General features: G+C 39.6%; 1 protein-coding gene across 4 annotated transcripts; it reads left to right on the forward strand.

Moving 5' to 3' along the window:
- The first annotated feature begins 1075 nt into the window (after positions 1 to 1075).
- Positions 1076 to 11935, forward strand: csf1 (colony stimulating factor-1). 4 transcript variants are annotated; one of them, XM_002932996.5, is made up of 9 exons: positions 1076 to 1507; positions 2210 to 2326; positions 2437 to 2499; positions 3601 to 3774; positions 4605 to 4773; positions 5812 to 7799; positions 8547 to 8602; positions 10085 to 10128; positions 10940 to 11935. In XM_002932996.5, the coding sequence occupies exons 1-8, from the start codon at positions 1091 to 1093 to the stop codon at positions 10113 to 10115; spliced, it is 3015 nt and encodes a 1004-aa protein (XP_002933042.4). In that variant the 5' UTR covers positions 1076 to 1090; the 3' UTR covers positions 10116 to 10128; positions 10940 to 11935. The 4 variants fall into 4 exon arrangements, with proteins under 4 accessions (XP_002933042.4, XP_012825928.1, XP_031752726.1 ...); XM_012970474.3 differs by having other exon boundaries at positions 7672 to 7799; XM_031896866.1 differs by lacking the exons at positions 8547 to 8602; positions 10085 to 10128; positions 10940 to 11935 and having other exon boundaries at positions 5778 to 5977.
- Positions 11936 to 17625: the final 5690 nt, after the last annotated feature.

The raw sequence follows: 17625 nt of genomic DNA on the forward strand, positions 1-17625 counted from the left end.
GGAGCTGGAGGAAGTAGCTGTTGGGGGGGTCGAGGAAGTTGCTGGGGGGGCTGGAGGAAGCTGATGTTGTGGGGGGGGGGCTGGAGGAAGTTGCTGGGGGGGCTGGAGGAAGCCGCTGTTGGGGGGGGAGCTGGAGGAAGTAGCTGTTGGGGGGGGGTCGAGGAAGTTGCTGGGGGGACTGGAGGAAGCTGATGTTGTGGGGGGGGCTGGAGGAAGTTGCTGGGGGGGCTGGAGGAAGTAGCTGTTTGGGGGGGCTTGAGGAAGTTGCTGGGGGGGCTGGAGGAAGTAGCTGTTGGGGGGGGCTGGAGGAAGTTGCTGGGGGGGCTAGAGGAAGCCGCTGTTGGGGGGGAGCTCGAGGAAGTTGCTGGGGGGGGGCTGGAGGCAGTCGCTGGTGGGGGGCTGGAGGCAGTCGCTGGTGGGGAGGGAGCTGAAGGAAGTCACTGGTGGGGTGGCTGGAGGATGCTGGGGGAGCTGTGCAGATGTTGGGGGGAGCTTGGGCACATATCAAGAGGGGGGAACCACAGGAAGCCACTGGGGGGAGCTGGAGGATGCTGGTGGGAGCAGGGGGGAGCCGGAGGATGCTTGGGCAGGTGGGAGCTGGAGGATGCTGGTGGGAGCAGGGGGGAGCCGGAGGATGCTTGGGCAGGTGGGAGCTGGAGGATGCTGAGGGGGAGGAACAGGAGGACAAGGGAGGGGGGTTAACTGGAGGATGCTGGGGAGATGCTGGCTACTAATGTTTTAGGGGGCCCCGGGCTACCACTGTTTTAGGGGGCCCTGGCTACCAATGTCTGTGTGTCCTTTTTACTAATGGGAGGGGCCATTGAGGGGCAGGACGTGGGTGGAGGGGGGCCCAGAAAATTTTCTTGTGATGGGCCCCGTGATTTCTGATGGCAGCCCTGCCGGCAACTATGTATGAATATCCAGCTTTAGGGTCTGCTCAGCCATACGCAGTAATAATGATTTTCTAACACATGATTTCATGAGTCACGATTAGATTAGACGGCGCCTTTGCGTGAAGAGGTTCTGTAATTCCGCGCTTCACATTTACATAGCATTGCACTTTATCAAAAAGCCTGCGCTGTATCATGTCATGATCGTGTCAGTTTTCTTACCCCTCCCGAGCCCACTTTCTTGCCTTGGCTTCACGCCACTGGGCTTTCCCGGAAAGCACATGCTAAGGGGGCGGGAGGTGCATATACTTAGCCGTGGGACAGACTGCGAGCAGAGCCTTGTACAGACAGCGCGGGGAGAAGCAGCCGTGCAGCACACACTGGTTAGTGCCAACTATAACGGAGGGCACGGTATAGAGCGCAGATGCCCTGTGGCGATAACAGCAGCAACAGAATCCATTCTATCGGAAATAGCTGTCGCACGACTGAATTCTAGAGGAAGGTGTATAGGGGATACTGAACATACAGCAAAATTGAGATTGCGACATCGCTCATCTGTAAAATCTTTAGCCGGCATGTCTGCGATCCGGGAGCCCAGTCAGAACGTTTTAACGCAGGTAACATAAAAAATGTGGGGAGAGAAAAGTGGGCACGGACAGTTCCATTCACTTAGTGCAGTGGGAGCAGCTTTCCTAGCAGCCCCACGTGTTCCTGCAAAACAGCTGGATTAGCGCACCCACAAACTGTATGGCTGGCTGGCACCCTGGGGCACACTCTCCTGCCCCAGCACTGTGCGGATACGTCCCTTGGCAGATAGAACGTCTAATCCATTGTGTTGCACGGAGAAACGCGTGAAGCAGCTGGAATAGCTTAAACTGAGTGGCTTGGGAAATCTGGGAAACTGAAAAGTGAAAGTTACTTGTGTGCAGACTGCTTATACATTCCGCGCTGCCCTGCTGGCTGTCTCCCTGTTACATACTTTGGAGTAGCTCCCTTGGCTCCAATAACATTAAATAACATTCATCTATATATTGCACAACTGAACTGCTCCCACTGGTTACACTAATAACTAAGGACCGGGTGCATATCTTCTTACTAATGCAAAGTAACATTGCTAATGAATGCATTTAAATGAAATGTTTCACCCTAAATACATCCATAGAATGTATATATAATAGAACACAACTGGAATAGCATATGTGTGTCACACTTCTACCCATGGATGAAACCTAATGCACAATAAGCACTGTAAGCTCCAGGTACCTGTACAAACACTTCTTGCTGTAGTTTAATTTGTGGCTTGATTTTTCCTCCTTCAGGTCTTCTTGTACTGTTTCTACACAATCCTGCTGGTGACAAGTGCTGTTCAAGCCATACATAAAGAAATGTGTCCTCAAGCTGAAATAGATCTAAATCTATCCAAGTTGGATGATTTGGTGAGTGGATAACCATCTTGCTTGGATCCATTGCAGTACTGCAGACCTCTTATGGATGCATATTACTTATTCTGTATTTGTGTACCAATATGCTTTTGTTTTTGTTATAGATTAACAGCCAAGTGATAATGGAAAAAGTTATAAAAGTGAATTTACTGCAGAAAACAAATGAGGTGAGTTTAGATCCCAACATAAATTATGCATGAAAATATGAGCTTTTGGTATGAGTTTGCTTGAACCCTACATCTGAGGTACCACCTTATCTGTGACATCGCTTTACTTCTGATATAAGGCCTGACACTGATTTCCGCTGCTGGAACTGGCTGCACTAGTTATTCTAGCTGTGCTGTTAACAATTTTCTGTCTGCTGCAGCCTTTGTTCCTGGACATGTTATAGCAGGGTTTCAAACATTCCAATCTGTGACCCAATATAACATATATCCATTGGTAAACACCCCCAAACATACTTTTTAGCTTTGAAAAAAAAGAAGTAGATAAGATATTTATTTCAGTACATATGTCTGGACATGTGCAACTACAATATTTGTTCCTGCTTTTTCCTACAACTTTTATTGAGACATATTACTGTATGTTTAAATTTTGTAAAGACAGAGCAAGTTAGACCTTTACACTATTATTATACACTAGTGCTGAATATTATAAACCCCAAATTGAATTGTTCTACCATCAACATAGATTTATGGTGAGTTAAGGTTCCCATACACGAGCAGATTGTAGCTGCCGATATTGGTCCCTTGGACCGATTCGGCAGCTTATCTGGCTTGAAATTGGCCAGATCTTGATAGGCCAGGTTAGAAAATTCAGTCGGATCAGGGACCGCATCGGCTCGTTGATGCTGTCCCCGAACCGACTGCCCCTTGCCGCCAGTATAATTCGATCGTTTGGCCCCAGGGCCAACTACACGCTTCCGGATATCGCCCACCCGTAGGTGGGGATATCCAGTGCAGATCCGGATCTCAGAGTGTATGGGGACCTTTAGTTACTATCAAGTACATGGTGTTTTCATGTCAGTTAGTCATTAAAAACAACTGAGAATTGTTTGTTAAAATAGAACACGTTGAAAATGGTCCTTCCAAATAATAGATTTTCTACTTGGAGATAGCCAGAAATATCATGCCTGCAAGGTATCTTGTCTGCCTGGTCCCTGATTCAGATTGTGAGATTTTAAGTATTGATTTGCATCTAATTTGTTTGCTTCTACAAACTGATATTGCTGATGTTGGCTTTTCTGATTGACCTTCTATTCTCTTCAGATGTCAGACGCTTGCTTTCTCCAAGGGTCAGTGTCACAGCTTCATGGCATATTGGAATTGGTGAAATTCAAAAAAGATTCTCCCCACAAAAACTATATAGACAACCTGAAGAATATTTTCAATAGCCATATAGCAGACTGTATGAATCTTTGGGATGATACCAACATTATGGATGTAAGTACATCACATCACCAGCAGTTACCAGTATAGATATCAGATTGAGTTGCATTTCATATGTTAGAGTCTTAGCTTTTGTACAAGCATTAATGTACAAGCTTATACTCCATATGTACCGAGAAATAACAAATGTTAAGAGGGGATATCATTTGTAAAATACACATGCTTTATTTATCAGTAATTTTAGAGTATATAGCTTACTGTGTACAAATATAATTACTTTTGTCACTCAGTATATTTACATTCTGCATATGACATGATCTTTTACAATTTATACAAAACAACATAAACATGTTTAAATGTAAAAATGCAGTTATTTTTAAGGTAACCTTTAGCACTAAAAAATATATTTTGGATCAGGATCATATGTGATGTAATGAAGGACATATATTGGTTTTTATTGAGGTTCTCTGAAAAAAGAAGAATTTTATAGCATTAAATGGTTCACAATCAGAACCCTATTGTTTTGTCTATTACTCACCAAGATTGCATATTTAAGCAAAGAAAGGAACATTTTATTTGTAAGGACATTATTGAAAATGACATCTTTAGCATGGCTTGTATCTGCTTTTGTCTCACCAGATAGGGTGTTCATCTCTACCTCTGGGGTATTTACAGAAAGGCCCATAGAAATTATTTGTAGGTGAAAATTTCAAACATGCTAAAATTGTTTTTTTCACCTGTAGGTACTATTTTCTTTACAGTAAGCAACCTATTTGGTTTGACCGACTATAAACAAATAAATCTGTCTGAGCCTGTTAAAAGGAGACCTCTTTTCTGGCAAAATACTTAGGTATTACTCAGGTTTTTTTTTTTTTGTCATTTAGATAGAAGATAACTGCAAAGCCACTTGTTATCTTGATCCTACTGGTTTATTGGAAAAGGTGAAAGAGCTACTGGAGATAGCTCAGAACTTCATAAAAGGCAAAAACACACCTTCCGATGATTGTGGGCAATATTTTGAAATGTGTGTGGCAACAGAGAAGAATTCAACAGGTAAGAACTGTCATTAAAACGAGAGTTTGCATGTTTGCTTGATATGCTCCAGGAACTATTAGTGATATCGTTTGTCCACACAATGTATTGCAGCAGTTTGGAGACACATGGATTTGTCTGTTAAGTCTTAGCCTCAATGCACAGAAGTGTAATTTATGTGACAGCTTCAGTGTGTTACATTAAGGTCTGGGGGGCAGTGTAAATACAAACTGCAACAGTAGAAAAAAGTGTATACCCTATTTATAATTGGAGATTATCTTCATTTTCTTTAACCAAGTAATAGATTTTTCCATAAACAAAGCAAAACCATGGGAGAATAAGATGTACTGCACTGGCATGTTAGCACCATAGACTATGGCACTTTAGAGGTTAAGCACAGTAACGTATGAGGACATAGTTTACTGCGTGCACCAAGCATTCATTGTCTGTATTAATTCATACATTTTTATGACATTTGGTGTTAATTTACTAACACAGGTGCTAAATTGCACTAATACAGTTACTAATATCAGATAATCAACTAATTTGTATATGTCTACAACATGTTAGAAAATGAAAGCACAGATTTGATTGGTTGCTCTGGGTAATTTACACTGCCTACGTTTCCTACCTGTGCTAGTACATTAGTTCTAGGACTAGTTCAGTTGCCTAATTTATTTTATGTTCCAAGTAAATGCAAATTTTTCTATGGTAAAAACAGTTATGTCCTCATACTTATTTTTTACAAAAAGAAAAATAGATGATGACTAAGTTTCTGTTTAATTGGGTATATTTGCCTTTTACGGTAGTCATTTATTGAGGTGATTCTTTCAGATTAAACTGCATGGGAGTAATGCTGTGTCAGAAAACTACCACTGCTTACCACTGGCATATTCTATAGGTGACAATTAGTTCTAAATATGTTTCACCTAAAACTTCTGTAATCCACTAAACACTATATGTCTTACTAGATAACAGTTTAACCAGTACCAGAGAAAAATATAATCTGTATTGTGATATTACAGGCTGCCACTACATCGAGGTTTCTTCATCTTACAGGTCCCCCTCATTGGGAAAGTACTTCCCCTGTCACCCCTGTTCATCCTCTCACAGTCAATCAGAAGCCCCAAAGTGATATGCCATCAACTAACCATACTTCTCATTCTTCTATGGATATTAGTGTGAAATCATCTGACAGTTACCATCACATGCCAACCAGGTCTCTGGGGATGCCAAAAATCAGCGATACCACATCAGCCCCAATGAATGGGATGACAAAAGATCATCCGGATACAAATATGAAGCTGACACATACAGAAATAGAGGCTAACTATAGCAATGTCATTATTTCAAATAATAGAATATATACACCAAATGCCAGCACAGAACCTTCTCATATTAGCACCACAGAGCCTTCAGTCACTAGTGGCACAGAGCCTCCTCATACTAGTGGCACAGAGCCTCCTCATACTAGTGGCACAGAGCCTCCTCATACTAGTGGCACAGAGCCTCCTCATACTAGTGGCACAGAGCCATCTCATACTAGTGGCACAGAGCCATCTCATACTAGTGGCACAGAGCCATCTCATACTAGTGGCACAGAGCCTCCTCATACTAGTGGCACAGAGCCTCCTCATACTAGTGGCACAGAGCCTCCTCATACTAGTGGCACAGAGCCATCTCATACTAGTGGCACAGAGCCTCCTCATACTAGTGGCACAGAGCCTCCTCATACTAGTGGCACAGAGCCTCCTCATACTAGTGGCACAGAGCCATCTCATACTAGTGGCACAGAGCCATCTCATACTAGTGGCACAGAGCCTCCTCATACTAGTGGCACAGAGCCTCCTCATACTAGTAGCACAGAGCCTCCTCATACTAGTGGCACAGAGCCATCTCATACTAGTGGCACAGAAAAGCCTCATACTAGTGGCACAGGAAAGCCTCATACTAGCGCTGAACCTCCAGGTAACAACACTGAAAGATTACATATTAGTAGTGAATCTCCACACACTAGCACTGAACTTTTACTCTTTAACATTAATCTTCCCCGTAACAGCTTTGAATCTCTACATGCTGGCACCAAGCTTCTTTATGCTGGTTTTGATTTACTTCAGTCTAGTACTGAGCATCCATCAATTAATTCCCATATGAAAGGTAGCACAGAGCCTCCATTTTCTGGCGTGAATCAGCCACATAAAAGTATAAGCCCCCCTCAGACACAGCTTTATAGTACAGAGCCAACAAGTAACAAACAGGATTCAAGCAATTACATGATACCTTCTTCTACTGATGAAAAAACTTCATATGCTAACCTAGTAAGCCCAGATACAGTAACAGATTCTAATTCATATCTTAAGTCCCCTTTTACTATGGAACCAGATCTGAAAATATCAGTACCCCAGACCCCTGACAGTGAACTATTCCAGAGCCCATCGGATATCCAATTTGGCATAACTCACAAAGGGGTGCATGACTCCTTAGGGGATATAACAGAAGTGGACTCTGGCCTACATAACTCTTTCACCATCACCCCAAAGATGCGGAGACCAAGTATAAACACTGCAAAGAAACCTCAAACATTTTTTCCACTCTCTTCTACTGGCATTGGGGATTTCCATTTGAGCAAAGCTGCAGTGACAGTGTCTCCTGATGAAAAAGATAGAGAGACAGAGGACAGTGGCCTTGGCTGGGCAGCCAACATGCTTGGCTTGAGCCCTCAGAACACTGTATCTTCCAAAAATGAACTTCCTGTGCTATCCCCAGTACAAACTATGCAGCCAAAAGATACATCAAATAAAGAGGGAGAGTTGTACCACCATGTTCTGCAATCAGAAAGATACATCTTATCACATGAAAGGGAAAATGGGGTTGCAGGCCCCAACTATGATTTTAACATGCCCCCTGTTATTGACACAGACCAGCCATATAACGACAGAAACAGTGAGAATGCAAAGGACAGAGGATACCGGTACAGCCTCATTTCATGCATCGTGGGAATGCTGCTGTGTTTGAGTGCTATGCTGTACTTATTGCACAAAAACAGGGTGAGTCATTCTTTTATAGACTTATTCATGTTGGTTTTGTACAGGTCAACAACAAAATACAGGGATCAAAGAGAAAACACAATGCAAATAAAAAATGTGATTAGATTTTTTATGTTTGTAATTTTTTCTTAGTTTTGACAAAATGACATTATGAACAGCTACTTTTTAGGAAAAAAAATCTGTTTTCCCTCAGTAGAAAGTGTTTTTTTTTTCAGTCCTCATAACCATGCTGGTATTTATTTTTTGTATAATTAATTTGTGGCATGACCTTGGTAAATGTTTCTTGTTTAGCCTGAATATATAGAGAGGGAAATGTATACCTATTTGTTATGGAAGGTTCATTTAAAAAAGAAAAATACTGTTACTATATATAAAGCAGAAGCTGTTTTGCATAGAATTTTGTCTTAATTTTGATTTTATTTGTTTTTTTGTTATTACCAGTGTGTGAACCCCTCGATAGCACAGAGCTAGATTGTGCTTCTTTGCAGTACATAGGTGTAATGAATACCCTGTGAGATTCCACATAACATTGAAATTCAATATGTTATGCCCAGGATGCTGAGACTTTTGTTTAATTAATATCTTGAGGACTGCAGTCAATTTTTCTATTCCCCAATAGTTGCTAGACTGTTCTCCTATGCAATGTGTTTGTACAATTCCTATTCATTTAAGTGTTCAGCACATGAGAACAAAGACTTCATACCTGGGCATTTACTGATTTAAATTTTAATTCCTAATCTTACTTAGGTACTGAGGAGACAGCTTCAGCGAACACAGCATGACCCAGAGGTGCCAGAGCAGAGGTGAGATATGCTTTTAGCACAAGAATTTCATACTCTTAGGGGCACATTTACTAATCCACGAAGTTGGAAAAGCGGCTGAATGCGTTTTTTTCGTAATGATCGGTATTTTGCGATTTTTTCGTAAATTGTCGCGACTTTTTCGTAGCCATTTCGACTTTGCTCATAAATTTTCGCGACTTTTTCGTAGCCGTTGCGCCGAGTACGAAAGTTTCGGATTCATTCAAGCTTCAGTATCGTGACTTTCCTTGGGCCAGGTTGGAGCTGCAGAGTGCCATTGAGTCCTATGGGAGGCTTCCAAAATCATGCAAAGTCGCAAATGTTTGCCCGCCGTTTACGAGCGCTCAATACGAAAAAGTCGCGACAATATATGAGCAAGTCGTAACGGCTACGAAAAAGTCGTGACAATTTACGAGCAAGTCGTAATGGCTACGAAAAAGTCGCGACAATTTACGAGCAAGTCGTAATGGCTACGAAAAAGCCGCCGACAATTTACGAGCAAGTCGTAATGGCTACGAAAAAGTCTCGACAATTTACGAGCAAGTTGTAATGGCTACGAAAAAGTCGCGACAATTTACGAGCAAGTCGTAATGGCTACGAAAAAGTCGCGAAATGTTCGTTTCCAATCCGATTTTTTCCCATTCGGGATTCGAATTCGTGGATTAGTAAATTAGCCCCTTAGTCTTGAATATAAAAATGTTTTATGTCATAGTCAATTAGTACTAGGGCAAATGTGAGCCAACTCCTCCTCTGTCTTTAATCTTCAAAAAGTAGGCATGAACATGCATTTTTCTGCTGTACGATATATTAACTTTAATTCACCCTAAAATATCTGTACATGATTACTTCCTGTGAATATGGAAATCACACTGTTCTGTTCGCATTTTAATGAGGCTGACTGTTGACTGTTTAATGAACTCACAAAAAAAATCAAAGATGAACTTGCTTGAATGCTTCAGATATGCTTCCTATTGACTCCGCTAGCAACTTAACAGCATTTTGAAACTTAGAAGCATAGATATCAAAATTACCAAAGCATAATTTGTTTAATCAAAAACACTCAAATTCACCAAACTCAAAGGTGTGCTTATTTATTAAAAAAATTAAAATCTCAAAACCTCTAACACAGCGAAATTGCATTCTACTCATCATTATCATTCGATAATTTGAGTTTGGGAGTTTAAGCCCAAAACATTTTTGAAACACTGTGATTCAAACACTGCAAATGTATTGATGAGGATCTGGGCCCCAGAAAGCAACACTGTTTCAGTGGTATAATCCTCACATAATTAAAAGGAGATTAAGAAATGACTAATTCATGTGCATACTGCTACTCCATGCTGCAATCTTTCTCCCTCCCTCTGTGCTTGTATTTTTCCAGCCTCCTTACCCTGCTTGATCAATTTTTTAGGCTTGTATGTTTGTGTTGTTTTTTCGTATTGTTCAGAATGGGTACTGACATCAATGCACCAAATCTTATTCTAGACCTTTGCAGATGCAACAGTTTGAAGTGTGAAGAACTGTAAAATGTGAGTACAAGAGGATATATACCATAAATTTTTACAATGCACTAAACAATGTAGAATAATGTAAAATAGAAGGAAGTGCTTTTATTTTAACACCTTTGGGTTCAAATATGTCCATAACTGCTTGAAAACTGCGCTCTACCCAGACCTTATGCCAGCTTCCAGTTTAGACTCTTCAGTATGGGGCTCAGAGCCACCTGCCCAGATAGACTTCTATGACACCCTCACCTACTTAAAGTGAAGTGAATATTCATAGAGTAGGCGGGGCTTAGCGATGTCACAGACAGTCTGCTCTACTCCCCCCTCCCCCAGCAGCACAAGCAGAGAGACACAGAAGGAGGGAGGGGTTTTCCTGCTGCTGCTGAGTAAAGCCTGTCAGTCAGTGCTGTGACCAGTTCCTGTGGGAGACTGAAGGACACTCCCATGTCTCATTTGGCTCTGGCTTCAGACTGGAGAGCTTGTGTATGCAGCTCCCATATAATGGCAGTTTTAGGAGGTAAAATGCTTTCAAAACATCTTTCTTTTTGCATCATTTCACATTTTGAGGGAGGATGAATATTATAACTGAATATGAACTTTATATAAAATGTCTCCTTTAATTATTTAAACATTTTATAGGGGATATATGATGCATGTTTTCTTTACACATTTGAGTTAGTCTATTGTAGTTGGGGTGATGTAAATAAACCTTTTTATTACAGTAAGTGAGTGACATGTTGTAACGTATCACAATTATAAAATGTTAAGTCATTCTTATTCAAATTGTGTATTAGCAATTTCCATTTTAATAAATTTTATCTTTGGTCTTTTTTAGTTACATAAAGTTTGGAAAATAAGAAGGACCTTCATGGTGGCATCTGTTGCAGGCACGATAAGCTGATGGATTGTTTTCTGATTTAACCTTCTGCCGTGAGACTAACAGACAAGTCTGTGCACCCTGATAGCTGTATAATCACAGGCTTCCATTCATAACCAACAAAGTTGCTGATACCAACACTTAAAAGGATCTTTAATTCACCGGCTAAGTCTTCCTATGGAAATTGTGGCTAAAATCTCAAACCGCTCTCTGGATAAAAAGATGTCATAAACTTACAATATGCTGAATGTCGAACCACAAAAAATATAGTTATTTCATAAGTTAAATAATATAGAAATATATATATATATATATATTAGATATAAATGTGTGCAAGAAAACTATATTTGTTCAAGAAAGAGAACAGAATTCCTTAAATGGTGGATGGAGATACACGTTCATGTGGAAATAAAGACCAGACAACATTGGTGAATAAACTAGAGGAAATTCTTAAGGTACGCCGTGAGAAGGAATGTTGGCCATAGTGACTACTGTACAATGTGTAAGATTTATGGTGGCAAAGAAAATGACTTTTTTTTCTACTGGACTTCCAAGTTTTGCCATATTTCAATATCTTAAACATAGGACCGGAAAACTGTTGTTACAACCTACAGACACTTAAAACATGGATTCTTTGCTTTAGAATTAACACCTGGGATGTAAATTCTGTTTGGTTTGATAACTGGGTTAGTGGGGTACACTCACTGCCTTTCATGCAAAGCATGCGTCCTTACCGTATGTAGGAAGAAGAAACCCTTCCATTTTTATAAACTGAATGTTGAGCTGAGCTCTTATAGAAGCCTTGGTCATTCTGTGCTGGTCACAGATTTGGAGGGGGTATCTTTATAGTTTTTATAGGATCTAAAATGTTTTGTTATGTATTTTTTTACTTTAACATTATGACATTTTTATTTTTAAAGAGGTTAATTTAAGTAAATATATATTTAACAGTTATTTTAAATATTGTTGTCATGTTTATTTAGCACCAAATAATATGGAAAAATGACACAAGTGTATGTAGAACAGTGTTGTCTGGCAAGGGCCGATAATGGAAGCCAGTTTTGAGCACTCCCCTTTTTTTAAACCACACCCATGTTATCACATGACCATACCCATATTAATTGTGGTAGTAAAGCAAAAACCTGCCATACTCTGCCTTCCCTACCTGCCTGCCTGTGTGTGCCATACTCTACCTGCCCTACCCTGCCTGTGTGTGCCATACTCTGCCTGCCCTACCCTGCCTGTGTGTGCCATACTCTGCCTGCCCTACCCTGCCTGTGTGTGCCATAGTCTGCCGGCCCTACCCTGCCTGTGTGTGCCATACTCTGCCTGCCCTACCCTGCCTGTGTGTGCCATACTCTGCCTGCCCTACCCTGCCTGTGTGTGCCATGCTTTGCCTGCCCTACCCTGCCTGTGTGTGCCATACTCTCCCTGCCCTATGCTGCCTGTGTGTGCCATACTCTGCCTGCCCTACCCTGCCTGTGTGTACCATACGCCACCTGCCCTATGCTGCCTGTGTGTATGGCACACACAGGCAGCATAGGGCAGGCATTGTATGACACACACAGGCAGCATAGGGCAGGCATAGTATGACACACACAGGCAGCATACAGTTACACAATGCTGGCACTGCTCCTACAGTCTGCACGTTAACTTTATATTAAAAAACTTTTTAATTGCAGTACCAACTCAGTATATGTTCTTTTTATAGTGTGCAGGGTTTATTTGCGGGTTTCTGAGGTGTGAACAATGTGGGTCTTACAATCTAAGCCTGAGGTGTGAACAATGTAGGGAATAAAAGGTGTGAACAACAAAGGGGATTACATTTTTAAACAATACAGGGGGTTTACAGCCTGAATAAGAAGTGTAAATCATGCAGGGGGCCAGGTAATCGCAGTACTGATACCATTTAAAGCTTACACAAAGGTAAGCCATCAAAGCAGCCAGACAGGTGGGGGCCACACAGAGGGAGGTCGGCCCACGGGCCGCCAGTTGGACAGCACTGATGTAGAATATTCTGTTTAGTATCAGTACTGACGGTAATGTCTCCTTTGCTTGGTCATCTTGATGCATCTGCAGTTTATTAGTTGGGAAAGGCTTTGCAAAGGAGATAAGAAAATATTTGGGCATTCTTTTGCAATTTATGTGACTGGGCGCCTAAACAGAAGTGGGAGAAATCAGAAAACCCATTAGTACCCATTGGCAAATATGTTTTAAAGTTTTAAAAACCTGCAGCTGGCTAGAAGCATCTGAGAAACTGAGAAGGTTAATAAAATCAAGAACTTAAAATGTTGTGTAAGTAAATAAATAAACCCAAAACGTTACATCAGAAGCACCTACATTCTAGGCATAGTTTGCATAACACAAGTATCTGGCTAGCTGCAATATTGGCAGCTGAGATAATAACAAGGGATAATAACAAGAGAGTATTATGAAATATGGTATAACTATAGGATCCCTTATCCAGAAACCATTATACAAAAAACTCAGAATTACAGGAAGGCCAACTCCCATAGAGTCAATTTAAGTAAATGTTTCTAATTTTTAAAAATGATTTCCTTTATCTTTTTCTCTGTAATAATAAAATAGTACCTTGTATTTGATCCTAACTAATCTGCATGAATCCATATTAGTGGCAAAACAATCCTGTTGTTTCAAACGTCAGACCCAACATTGCAAGAACATTGCAAAGGTACAGACTGATGCTGCTTTCACTAGCAGTTAGCAAATTATTATTTCTGGATGCATATCTCATTTAAATAGTACATTGCAAAGGTTATAAAGTAATTTCTCAATGTTTATATGCACTGCTTTGCCCATATTGACTCCTGAAACAAGAACGTGGAAGCCATCTAATAACCATCTGGGTGAGAACTGACTTTTACTACATGTTTCAGTAATCAGAACAGAAAAGGATGAGAAAATATTTTCAACTTCAAATTCATTTTTTCATTAAATGGGCAGAGCTATCTTTTAAATAAACCAAATATTCCAGCACTATAAAAATTACATGCTGTTTTCTTTTATATGCCACAATGCTTATTTTTATATGAAAATATGCAGGATATATGCAATATTGCTAATACTTATAGCATGTGCACAATTTCCATTAATTGCAAAATTAAATTGGAATAATTTTTTACAAATAGCTTAGAATTTACACAAGGAAACTAAGACTGCAATAAGAATCTCCATAGTTTCAGAATTAAATATTTCTAAAAAAAAAATATAAGCTTATTTTTAGGCTAGTGTCACATGGGGCAGATTCTTGGCCTGTAGATAAATGCAGGGTGAGAAGCTGCCCCTACGCTTAAAGAATCTAATAGTTGTGCTCGTAGACACTGCTTCGGCACAGTTGAAGTGTTTATTCACAGGCCAAGAATCCAACCGAAGTGGCACTGGCCTTAGGGTTACAGATAGAAGTCTCAACTGTGTTATGTAAGATTTTAATGCAGCTAAAATGGACAAGAGAGTATTTGTTTTTAAAAATGCCAGACAACAAGGACAGCCTTCTTGATCAGTGATAGTTCTTAATGGTAGCCTTTTATTACATGCATCAATGGCCTGAAGCACTAGAGTGAAGACCAATAGTGTCAGACTGGGATGCCAGGGGCTCACTCTTCAAACTATTTTTAATCAACTTCTCACTCAACTTCTATATTTTCCTAGTTTCTTTTCTTCATGTGCTATAATCTATTTTTTTTTTTTATATTTAGTCGATTTGTTCCCATAAGAAATTACAATGATTTAGGCCAAGTGGTTAGAAGCAGGAGGGCCCACTGGGATTTGTTCCTGGTATCCCTGAGGGCCAGTCCAACACTACCAATAACTGAATTTGAGGTCTGCAACAGCTTTGCCTGTGCATAGTAATTGTGTTCTATATCATTCAGAAGTAAACATCGCTGGTATTCAGCAAAATGGCAGTAGCCATCATCCAGTGACTAGATTGTAATGTTTAAAATACAGCAGTAAAGCACGAAATGTATAGAAAGTGGTTCAGCTCCATGTTATACGATTAACTATGCAGATGGCTGTAATTTGGAATTGTGTCACTGGGCAAGAGATGAGTTAAATATGTAAATTAATCCAGGAGACCATGAAACAGAAACTTGCATACATGTCTTTTTTTAGGAAATGTCACCTACTTAAAATAATTTATTTTCCCTGTATTTTATGTACACATCAAGTGCCTCCATTTCTTTTAAAGTCATGATATTTAAAGACACACTAGGTTGGAAACACCCAAGAGTTAAACAAGCTTTCCCAACAGTAACCATTTTATCAGGCCAGTTTACTGCTGCTTCGCTTATTTTGACTCTTGAAACAAGAAAGTGAAAGACATCTAATAACCTGCTGAGTGAGAACTGATATCTGCTACATGTTTCAGTAATCAGTACATAAAAGGATAAATGAATAGTATGGGGCACATTTACTTATCCACGAACGGGCCGAATGCGTCCGATTGCGTTTTTTTTTAATGATCGGTATTTTGCGATTTTTCTGAAAATTGTCGCAACTTTTTCGTTGCCATTCTGAATGTTGCGCAAAATCTGGCGATTTTTTATATACCACAATGCTTATTTGGTTATATTTTATATGGAAATATGCAAGATATGCTGCAACATTGCTAATACTTATTGCATTGCACAATTTCCATGAACTGCAAAATTAAATTGAAATAATTTTTTTTTACACATCGTTTATACATTACTCAATAACTGAGGCTGGAATAAGAATTTCCACAGTTTCAGAGCTTAACTGCTTTATTTTAGTGCAGTTAAAAATGAACAAGAGGGTATTTGTTTTTGAAAATGCCAGACAGCAATGACAGCTTTTATAATCCATGACTGATAGTTCTCAATTGTAGCCTTTTGTACTGTACATCAATGGCCTGAGTAGAAAATCAATAACTGAATTTTAAGACTGCAACAGTTTTTGCTGTGCATAGTAATTCTGTTCTATATCACATTTACTATGGAATAGATACATTAGATTATCGTTTTGTATGGTCAGACCTATGGCCAGAAATAAACAAAAGTAGTTAACATATGGTATATGGGAATATACAAAAATTGCATGAAGACATAAAATTGGAGTACAAAGAGCCAAGTCATTGCATAAGGGAGCCCAAGGCTCCATAGCCTTGGGCTCACCCCCCCCACCACTGTTCCCTGCCCAGCACTTCTGCCAGCACCTCTCCTTTTTCTCTATTACACTACTGCTGTCACTGCAGCTTTTTAATCAAACTAAGGGCCTAAGTAGAGGCACATACCTAACCCCACCCCACCATTGCACCCTAAAACATTAGTTGTCACCAGAAAATCACTGAATGGCAAACAATTCTTTGTCTTTTATGCAATCCTATGCCAAATTTGGAGTTATGCAATTTGGTTAACTACATCTTTTTGACTCTTTTCTGCAAATTTGCAATAAAAGCTCCAAAAACTTACGCCATCTTGAACTTGTCATACGTTGTTCTGATCAGATTTTGTGGTTACAGAAGTGGTAAAATGTCATTTCAGCAAACAAATATTGCTCTTTTTTTATTCTCAGTAGGAAATTGCAGTTTAGAGTCTTTGCTATAGACTTTGCCATGCATTTTGAGATATCTATTCATAACATAGACCTAATCTGCCACAAATCCATTGTCCATATACCAAACTGAATCTGTACCTAACTTGTAATTGTAATTTGAGAAAAGAAAAAAAATCAAAAAAGTCAACCCAGAATATAATTTTTGCATAATAAAAGAAAACAAAATTCTAAGCAACTTTGCAATATACATTCACTACACATTTGTAATGGTTTTTCAGTTATTTGTATATATAATTGCTAATAAAAGCAGTGTTTGTCAGTAGAGATTTAAAAATGCCTTATAATGGGTATGGGTGCATTAATGAATAAAGGAATTTGAGTTCCATGTTTAATTTGAAAAGGACTTTAATTATACAGCAGCTTTTTACTGTATGTCTGGGTGTCTGGGAATGTAAACCCAAAACTAAAATTGTGCCCAATTAAATAAAATGTAAATGAAAGCCACTTTCCATTACAAATTCATTAAGAATTTCCAGTGATTTAAGGCCAGGGGTGCACAGAGCAGATCATACACTTTCCTCTGCCTGCATTTTTTAACCAATCTCTTATGCCCCCCTCCTGTAGCTTCATTGACAGGCACAGTGTCTGTGTGGATATTGCAGTGGAAACATGAAAATATGCATTAAATGTTTTTCCTTTAGTCATTTTGTTTTCAATACATCTTTATATTTTCTTCAAAATAATGTGTCATTTTTTATTTTATTGATACATTTACTCTTGTACTTTTATCCCTTTGTAAATAGTTGAGGGTCTCTGCACAATATTTTAGAGTCCATGAACACTAAGGGGCACATTTACTAAGCAATTTTGAGATAAAGTTGGATTTTTTCTTACTTCTAGATAATTTCGAGATTTATGAATGTTTAGTTAATTTTTTTTTAATTTGACAGGTTTCATCTGTCGCATACCATTGAGTCCTATTGAGTCTTAGACACATTTTCAAGGACAAGCTAATCCCCTCATTGTTTTCAGTTTCACACAACTTTAAGGGGAACTCAATTGCCTCATTGTTTTGTATTTCACACTTTTCAAGGGGAAGTTAATCCCCT

Source organism: Xenopus tropicalis, chromosome 2, assembly GCF_000004195.4.
Source record: "Xenopus tropicalis strain Nigerian chromosome 2, UCB_Xtro_10.0, whole genome shotgun sequence".
Lineage (NCBI taxonomy): Eukaryota > Metazoa > Chordata > Amphibia > Anura > Pipidae > Xenopus > Xenopus tropicalis.

Bases quoted from the DNA above. Each gene is read 5' to 3' on its own strand.
- csf1 (XM_002932996.5), top strand. From the start codon at position 1,091: ATGATCGTGTCAGTTTTCTTACCCCTCCCGAGCCCACTTTCTTGCCTT. The intron at 3,775-4,604 runs GTAAGTACATCA...TTTGTCATTTAG, and splicing joins ATGATACCAACATTATGGAT to ATAGAAGATAACTGCAAAGC. The intron at 7,800-8,546 runs GTGAGTCATTCT...AATCTTACTTAG, and splicing joins ACTTATTGCACAAAAACAGG to GTACTGAGGAGACAGCTTCA.